General features: G+C 46.7%; 1 protein-coding gene across 1 annotated transcript in view; it reads right to left on the reverse strand.

The window, feature by feature from the left end:
• Positions 1-9,620, reverse strand: part of LOC146177521 (saccharopine dehydrogenase-like oxidoreductase) — a 45,962-nt gene extending 36,342 nt beyond the window's left edge. Inside the window, exon 1 of the mRNA XM_084580493.1 lies at positions 9,259-9,620. Coding sequence (XP_084436619.1) covers positions 9,259-9,436 — 178 coding nt within the window. The 5' untranslated portion in view covers positions 9,437-9,620. The remainder of the gene's footprint in view (positions 1-9,258) is intronic.
• Between the last annotated feature and the right edge of the window lie 437 nt (positions 9,621-10,057).

A 10,057-nucleotide genomic window follows, 5' to 3' on the forward strand; every position in this document is an offset into this window, starting at 1 on the left:
AAAATACTATGCCGAATTTACCATAGACAGAAAACTTGTACAGATGCTCATCTCTACAGTTAGCGGAACCAGGGCCTGGGTTCTCTTCACCGCCCCCCCCCCCCCCCCCACTCTTGACCGTTTACCACCGGTTACAACCCTCATGGCGTTCTTTATTACGAAATTCGCTCTGTACCATGGAATTCGGCTCCTACACCCAAGCTTGCAGGATCCAGTCCCGACCATAGCTGGCCGTATCACGATGCTGGCGAAATGCAGCAAATTGCATTTTACCGCGTGATCTTAGAAGTGCAGCTGGCCGGAATAAATGCGGACCCCCTACAATATTCCTTACAGCTCCAATATGCTATGGGGCATATGAGCTATTCTTAACCTAATGACCCTATAAGAAAGTTGTCGCTATCGTCTGCGCCGACTGGTTTCCCCATTTGAAAACTCGTCCAGTAAATCGTTAGTGTCCTTCGCCAGCCTGGTTGTCTCCCGCCATCTCTGTCGTCTCAGCCGCATGGCAATATGCTGGGTGATGCTTTTCACTGCTAAAACGTGCATCTGACTACGCATACACGGAGGGAAAGTTTCGCAGAGTTCCATTTAGGTTCGACTTCCAATCGAGCGCCATGTTCTCCCTAAAGTTAATTCTCCGCTGTTCCCGTGCAGCGCTTGCTTCGAGAAAGGAAGGGAAACATATTTGATGCTTAAAATGCAAGATTTGCGCGCGCAGGGACTTCACGTGAAATTTGTCAACTTGCAGGTATATGATCCTCGGACAGACTGCCTTTGCAGAAGAAATTTTGGCTACTCCAATACCGAAACGGCTCGTGCTTTTCTCTCAAACAAGGCTTCTTGTGAGCGCACTACTTTAAGCTATCAAATTTTTTTAGTCGTTATTCTAAGCTATTGGTGTAAAAAACTTTATTGACCGCCTCCGCGGTAGGTGAGTCGCTGAGGTGGCTGGTGTGGACATCTCCGGTATACCTTCGAATCATGGAAAAAATGCTACTTCTTGTTTTTGTTAAAGTTTAAATCACTGTTTTAATGTCCTTTTTTTATACCGTTCCCGAAATGTCACAAATAAGCGTCAAGATAACGTGTTCTTAATGTTCATAATACACATTTAAAAGTGCAAATGCAACATTCTTTCAAATTTTAAAGGAATCCTGTAACCGCCTGCAAGCCCGCTGCCTGTAAAGGCACACAACTTTAATACTTTGCAAAGACCTTCAACCTGGGTGGCACATTCGCCGCACAAGTAAAGATGCAGCATTTACAAAAATTGTAAATGGGTTGAAAAAAAAAATGATTTCTCTCTTTTCATAAAAAAAAACTTTAAAATTTCAGAAAACAGGAACACGTGACAAGAACAGCGTAGGCTTATTTGTTAAACACCATCAATATCATTATTGTCTTTAACCTTGATCAGATCATTCAAAACGTGCTTAGCTAAGTCCCACTGCGCTGGCTTCGTGGTACTGATCCCAAGAACGTGAACTACAGTTAGACCTTGCCGCCACTTTTTGACGGAGGCGAGGAGCAAGGCACACGTGCGATATGCGCTGTCAGCGCCTGTAAAATAGGTCTAAGTGGTTCAACACCCATACCAGTACTTCAGGAGTATGGCCAGCTAAATACGCTCACTGAACTCGTTGATCAGCGGATGGCAAACAGAGCTCGCAAACAGTCTTTACAACTACATCATTTAAAGACACTACCTCCATGGTCGTACTGCCAGCTCACGGACAATCGCCCCACTGCTTCCCCGTCGGTATCATCCACACATCTGCCTGAAGGGTGCATATTATATACCGATGCATCACATACTGCAGAGCGAGGAGTTACTGCCGTGTATAGTCCCTCTCAACCGCATCTCAACACTCACGTGACATATACCGCGGATACGTGCACCCCTCTGGCACTGGAACTTCAAGCAATTTACAATGCTTACATTCCCTCCCACCAGTTCCTACATTCAATGCAGTTCATCTTTACACAGACTCTCTCACTGCCCTTAAACAGCTTAAGGCCGTTCGACGCACATTCCAAATAACACAGTCCATACATTTGCTATGTTCAAAGTACCCATGTCCTATTCGCATACACTGGATTCGCGGCCATGCTCGTGATCCACATAACATACAAGCAGATGCTATGACTCATATAAACACATCAGACGATCCACCACCTTCCCCTCTTCCCCCAGATCCGTTCCTGTCCCACGTTTCCGATTCGCAAGTTCTGCGCCACCGAACACGCGCTCTCATTCCTCCGTGTTCGCACCCTCTCCCCCGTAGTCTTACTCGGCAGGAGGATGTGACAGTGCGCCGGATCCGGGCAGGGGCGGCTCTGACCCCATCTGTTCGACATCGATGGCGGGAAAAAGACCTACCAGTGACTGACAGGTGCCCTCATTGTGACACTCCACCTGACGTCTGCGATGTGCGCCACTTGTTGTGGACGTGTCCATCAACAACGCACATCAGGCAACGGATAATCATGAAGGTGGGCCTGCGGTGGAATCGCGATAGTGATTATAAGAAATGGACAATGGACAATCGCTATACTGCCAACCTTCTCGAATACATAAGCACAACTGGACTGCACTCCTTCTTTTAACTTTCTATCTCCTGCATCCCATTCCCCCTTTCCCAACTTATGCCTTGTGGCAAACTCTTCGAAAAAAAAAAATCTATCCGAAACCCTCCAATGGCGTCTCTCATAGCTCGAAGGCGCTTCAAGAAGTCCAAATCTATAAACCGAACCGCATCATATACAAGCTTAGGCCGCGAGTCGCACATCTGATGCATGTGACATGCGCAATGTTTTTGCGACAGTGCCACAGGCTGCTTGTTACGTTTCTGGCGTTTTCTGACACTGCCTCACTGTTTCCGAGTTATTTTGCGATCGCGCCAGCAGCCTACAACGCCGTGTGGCGATCCTTGCCTTTTAAACCGATGAGTACAACAATGATTTTGGCTTTTTTTTTTGGCACAACCAATTTCAAAAAATTGAATATTGAACGGCTATTTAGTGGCCGATTAGCGGATATGCGCCACTAATATTAACTCATATCCGCGTGACAAAAGTGTAAGATGTGAAGCATCTCCCAACCTCCTCTCCGCGTGATACTTAGCTCACGTGTGTTCCGAAACGAACGAAGGTCTAATAGATGATGTCGAGGAACTTTGTAATCTGGAGTTACCCAGTATAGAAAAACGCTAAGTTCTCGATTTGTTTTGGATTTTTTTGTAGTTTTTTTTTTTGTAATGAGCGCTGCTTTTGCAAAGTGCCAACTCACTTGTTTGGCTTTATGACAGCGCTGATAAGCAGCCCCGATGCTTGGTGGCGGGTGCAATGACGGCCTACAACAGGTAAAAATTCGGACGGGCTAGCCCCCGCCGCAAGCGGCAGTGACATACCTGTCCCAGCCCCATCAAGGGAGTACCGATATAAATTTGATGCCCAGCCGAAGTCGCCTGCAGAACCCGTCTCGTCAAGCGCAAACATTTAGAATTGCGTTCTCATCATTAAAGCACGTAAAACAGCGAGGGAACCATTTTTACTGCTCAAAACAATCTACCACGCTCACCAACTCTCATGCGCAGTGATATATCTCTTTCGGTTACTTGCTCTGTCACCGTGCGCATAGTGAAATTGCGAATCAGTGCAAGTTTAAGCTTTTGCCTAGATGGCACTGCGTATCTATATCGCATATAATTACTGCACAGTCTTCCCGAAAGGAATCTGTATAGCAACTAACCTCCTTCATCATACTTGACAAAGGCTTGTGATCACAGAAAGCTTCAGACTAATAATAATTTGTTCACATGAAAGAAAAGGCGCCGCATCCATCCCATTATTTCTTCTGTGGACACCTGGACCGCGCAGTAAGGAAATAGAGCAACGTTGGAGTGAAAGCGGAAAGAGGAGCTATAGTGGAGGGCTACGAAGTAATTTCGACCTCCTTCAGGGGGATCTGACGTGCGCTGAGGCGGAGGGGATGAAAGTGGTGAAGGGTGGCTGTTCCAGCCTTACGGGGCTGGGACAGTAGGTCAACGCCGCTTGCAGCAAGGGCTAGCCAGCCACCAAATTTTCGTCTGTTGTAGGCCGTCATTGCACTTTCACATTAATGCAATGTTCCAATGTAACATTTTGCTGTAACTTAGACAACAAATATACTCATTTATTTTTAATGTTCAGTGCTGCCTGGGATGCGTTCACCTGATGCACTGGATCAATGTATGCCGTTGGCCGGCAGATCTACAGGAGCTGAGGATCGATCTTCATGTCAATGGATCGAACCGTGCCCGTGGGGCTGCATTTAGAAGATGGCGAAATTTAATAGACAGACGCACTATGTGATAGGGCTCCAATAACCGAAATTTATTAGGGACCCTACCCCTTTAGCACCCTTCATTTCATCCTACATTCGCGGCCCGTTTCATGTGCCCACCGTCAGCCACGCTATTAATGTGCCTTTCACCATAGCCATCCCCCCACCTTCTCTCTCGTCGCTCAACGTTGACGACTCGTGCGACCTTCGTGTTTCACCCAAGCGGATCTCCCGTTTGTTAGCGCGACCGTATACTGTGCCCGGGATGGCGAGAGCGAAGAAGCAGAGGCTGACGCGACGACAGCCGAGAAGGTAACCGTAATGGGTTGCTCGTCGTAGAGAGGAAGCCTGCCACGACGGTGGAGAGGAGGCCGGGATAAGAGTCCAGTCGCTGTGAGTGGGAAAATATTACGCAGCAAACGGGGCAGCGGCGACAACGTGGAGGATATCATGCCGAGTGTTGGCCTTGACGCTGGCGCGGAAGGCGTGTTGGTCCAACAGGTGCTGGACGCCGAGCAGCTCGCGGACAGAAACGAGCCGAAACTCGCAACGCGCTGATCAATGGAAAACAGAAGCTGCTGCTAGGATGATAGTTTGAGCTGTCAGATGTTCAGAGGAATACAGAGAGAAAGAGCTGTACACAGCTGCCGTGAAAGCAATCACCAACAATGGATGGAAACGTGGCTTCCGTATTGTGCAGTTTATAGATCCAACGGCGTCATTCATCCCTAGTAAGCTCTGTGTAGTGAATTTAAAATTTTTTAATCTCGAAGTAGGATGTCTGCTGGCATTGTGATTTTGCGTAGTTTGCGTGAAATACATGTTGCAGCACCAGGATTGTTTCTCACCAGGATACGGCGAGAAACTGGATTTTTTTTTTTTCTCGCTGCGGCTTCAAACGTGACTGGGAAATGTGCAGAAGGCAAACGATGAGCTGCGTCAAGGGGATTTTACAGCCTATGCCGGAGGCCATGCGGTCGCAACAATCGCTTAATTAGATCTACGCCAAGTAATATCACATTTTCTAGTGTATGACAGATGCCACGACATACACTGTAGTGGAGAGCTAACGTTCACATAAAGTTCAGTAAAGACAGTTTATTCGTCTCATCTCTGTCGAAGTGCGGTTGCTGTGGAAGAGATCTGGACACGCGACCACGTGCTGAAACGTAGGATTCCATTGTTGCGGAGCTTAAAGAGACGGGTAAAGCATTGAACTAGAACATTTTGGTGTATTCATGCTGTTCCAATATACTATACTCAATGAAAACGAAATACGGTGCCCTAAACATAGGTGCATGAAAATGTTCGAAACCGCAAATAGTTTGGGAGTATTATTTACTGTTCGATTCGCATCAAATTTTCAGTATTAAAGCTGTTCGATTAACTAAACGGTAAAGAACTGCAAATTTATTTTTGGTCTAAATTCCCAGCAAAATATCGCGAGGTTCCAAAACGTCAGTATATTGCATTCAATATTCATGTAAGTTTACGAACTATTTTCTCACATAATCGACTTCCAGCCAGTGTATCATTACGACGAGGCATTTCATAAAATCGGTGTTCTCGTAGCTTTCGAGAGCGGCCGCTGCGAGCTCGCAGGTCCAGAACCGAAGTGCACAAATAGGCGGCACATCACTGTGTCGCTCCCCAATGACGACGGCAACAATAGACCGTCCCGTTTTAGATCCCTACAGTAGTACAGCTGAGGCGTGCATGTAAGTGACCCAGCTCGTTCAGGACGGCAAAGGGGAAACGTTACGCGAGAAACAACGCAGGATACGAAACACTTTTTCTGCCCCGTCGTTGTCCTCGTTTAACTGTTCCTGCGCTATGTTTCTCGAATTATGACGAGCTACCAACCAGCCCAGGCCTATTCGCTTCTAAGAAGTTGCGGCCCGCGTTCTCTTCTGCGGTTGTCTCGCGCCGACCGCTCCGATCGCTCCCAACTCTCAGTTACAATCTCTAGTCACTGCGCAAGTGAGGCCTCAAGAGACAGCAAAAGCGTACGACAGCAATATCGGGCTCCAGGCACGCTTGAAACGCGCCGCGTACGGTGCTGCCTACGCAATGGAGCATCTATTGAACTGCGTGGTTTCATTTTCGCGCCTTCAGTTAGCGACGAAGTATGAGGCCGTAACGACTTGATTGCAGCCTGGTGGAACCGAAAAGCGAGGGCCAAGCAGGCTACGCGTCATCATGAGTATTAATTGCAGTGGAGATGGCATTCCACAACCAATGCTTCTTCAGACGTCGCGAAGGAGCAATGAAAAGATGGTCTCACTCTCTCCCTCGTAACTCAGACTTTTCCTCTACTGTTCTTTTTGCGAACCATCTAGCTACTTTTTGCCAGTAGTGCTTTCTGCCTTGCCCTTCCTCTCCCCTTAGTATCTGTCGTGCCTCCTTTTGGCAACCTTAGTGTGCTTCATGACAGCATTAAGTAAGGTCCTTTTTCGTGGGAGCATTAAGTCAAACTCTGATATTAGACTTTTCTCGCCGAATAGTATTGTTATTGAAAGAACGGCGAATACGTAATAGTCTACAAAATACAGCTTTTCCCAATTACTGCTGCATTATTTTGCCTACCTTATTTTTTCCTTACAGGCTCTAATAGCAAGTTATGCTGAAAACAGGTACTTACAAAGGTGAAGTTACCAGCGAAGGCAGATACATTACTTTTATAATCATTATGAACCAACTAGCCAAGCAATTTGCGCTTTAGACAAGGGGTGAAGACAAAATTTGTTTACAGTGTATGTTCGTTTTCGCAGCGGTAGTTTGTGGAGGCACCGGTACTGATGTTTGAAGCTATGCGGAGAGTTATGAAAATATCATTCACTGCCAATGTATATTATTCAGATTACCAACCTTGACAAAGCGGGATCGAAATTGTAGCCCTTTTTGTCATGCAGCTTCAAAATATAACATTCCATAAATCGCACTGTAGGGAAAGGGTTAAGACGCAACAAGGTCAAGGCTGTGGACAAATAAATGGAAGAATTCGCAACGAAGCCACCGACTGGTGCATTGATACGCATGCGCAGCTAATGCAATAAGCCTTTGTCCCATTAAAACGGGAGCACCTGCGACTCAGTGGTTGTTAAATCTGCCTTCTTCGCTGTGCCTTTGACCGTGTACATAAGCGCTGTTACGCCCACGATTTGAAAATACTGCGGACGGTCTCGAAAAACTTCATTGGGTTTGACAACAAAGCAATTCTGAACTACATAATTTTCAGTATACATACAATAGATAAATGCTACGATGTCTTGATTTATTCCCCGCAAGTGTTCAGTTTGATATTATTTCTTCTTACTATTTAATTTTCACTATCGTGTTGACTTTATTGTGTCGATTCGCGGTTCTTCTTTGCAGCGTTTTAGATGCGAGTCATGGCGACAGGTTAGGCGTGTATCGCAGTCCGTATGTTATTTGACAATCAATGCCATTTCTTTTTAACTTCCCGTGATGCATCGTGTTGCAGTGCGCATGTTTTCCATGTGCTGGATATTTTGATCTTTTGTATCCAGTTGCTAGATTAGTTTGTCCACTTCGGTAAAAGCCTAGTTAAGGCTTACGGCCCCATGTTTCAATAAACAAAATAAAAACAATTACATGGCGCATAGTATGTGCTCGTCTTGCAAAAAAGAAGCGGAAATGATTCAGCGTGATTCAGTCCTGACACGCTCTGGAGCCCGGGCGGAAGTTGTATTTATTTTGGTACTAGTGGTTCCTTCCAGAACAAGCAGTTATGGAGGATGCATATACCTTAGTAAGGCATGGGTTTGGGGTAGTTGGTAAAACATAGCGAATACAAAAGCGCTAAGACGGGGGCAAGGTAGAACACAGACAAGCGCCAACTGGCAACTAATTTTTTTTAGAAATACTGGTTAGCATATAGACACGAAAAAAACAAGGTTCTAAACAGAAGGCTAATATATCACCCAAATTTACGTCGCGTAGAATAGACACTGCATCTCCTTTTTTTGCGAGACAGCTATTGATGGCATGCGGACACAATCCAAACACATCAAATCAATTTCTAACGCCTCTATCTCCCATGTGATTTGCATGGGGTGGCTGCCAATAATTACTACATAGTCAAGCTCTGAAGCACAGCGGCCCTAAAATTAGGCAGGCTGCGTAGAGCCACGAACCCATCGGAAAATGTTACTGCACCAGACATTACACGCCGACATGTAAGTTGATTGTGCGGAACTTATACAATACTATCAGATTCCCCTGTCATGCGGTCGCTACTACGTTAGATAGAGCGGACATTGCGTGAATGAATGAATGAATGAATGAATGAATGAATGAATGAATGAATGAATGAATGAATGAATGAATGAATGAATGAATGAATGAATGAATGAATGAATGAATGAATGAATGCTTGAGCATGCGGAGAACGTCCGTCAGAAGTGTGAAACGCTGGGAATAAGTTGTCACGACTGTGATTTCAAGGGGGCGGCCACTGGACTCCGGAGCTTGGCAATGTTGTAACTATTGACAGCCTCTCCATGCAGATCACACGGGAGGTAGTACAGAGGCGCTAGAAATTGATTTGATATGTTTGTATTGTGTCCCATCACGCCATCAGTAGCCCTCTCGCAGAAAGAGATGCAGTATCTGTGCCATGCGACGTGACCTTTGGTGCAATCCTTTTGTTTGTAACCGATTTATGTCTTTATGTATATGCAACCATTCTTTATAATAGAATTTAGTTGAAAGTTAGCACTTGTTCATGTTCTTGTCTCTGCCTTCAACATTTTTGTGTTCGCGATGTGTACCTTCCTCAGTCCGGAGCTGTGGAAAGACATCACCCGTCGTGTGTAAAAATAAATCGTTACGAATAAAAGGCATATACCTTGTAAGAAATGCCGGATGCGTAAGGAAATCGGCCGCCGCACGTGACGCATCGCGCTCACCTTCGAGCTTGAGGTTCTTGGCGGCCGTGCGAAGCGCCTGGCGAAGCTTGTCAGCGCTCCTGCCTGCGACTCCCCAGCGCAGGCCCTCGGAGGCCTGGTGCAGCTCCTCAACCACGTATACGCCCGTGACGCCTGTGGCCCCGAAAAGGACGATGTCGAGCTCCCGAGGTGAGGACATGTCGCCTCGCTTCTACAGACGGCCGTGCAGAAATGAACCGTTTCGCAATTCGCGCCTTTCACCTTCACCGTTCCGCGAGATCGAACCGCTCGCACTACCGGATCGACAGGCACCGTTTGTTTATCCCACCCTCCTTCCGCACCACGCAAGGAGGAGGGCCCCAGACCGACCTTGGCGGACCGCGCACTCGCTAGAACAAACCAGGAAACTTCTAAAATGTAACTCGAAGCGAGCTCCTATTTTCAAAGTGCAATGAGGGACATAACACAGTAAAGCGCAACGCAGCTTGGCCTTCACATGAATATCGGTGTGTTGATAGAATGAACAATGCAATCGATTAGCCTATCAATATACATGACGGAAGAGGCAGCTACTTCTGCAAATGTTAAATGTGATGCCGACTTGTGGCGCCACCTACCCGATCGAAACGCACACGCATACTTCCGTGGCGTACGTTTTCATTCCGAGCCTAGTTTCGAAATTGAGGGAGAGGAGACGTGAGTAGGAAGGGAAGGAGAGCCTGCTTGGACACGGCAATAAAATCCCTCTCCTGTCGAAACTGGTAGCCGGCACACCGTAATGGGCCCCTCTAAAGGCATGGCCACTATAGCATGGCGCATC

The sequence above is a fragment of the Amblyomma maculatum genome, chromosome 10 (genome assembly GCF_055883805.1).
Source record: "Amblyomma maculatum isolate TAMU_Amacu chromosome 10, ASM5588380v1, whole genome shotgun sequence".
NCBI classification, from domain to species: Eukaryota; Metazoa; Arthropoda; class Arachnida; order Ixodida; family Ixodidae; genus Amblyomma; species Amblyomma maculatum.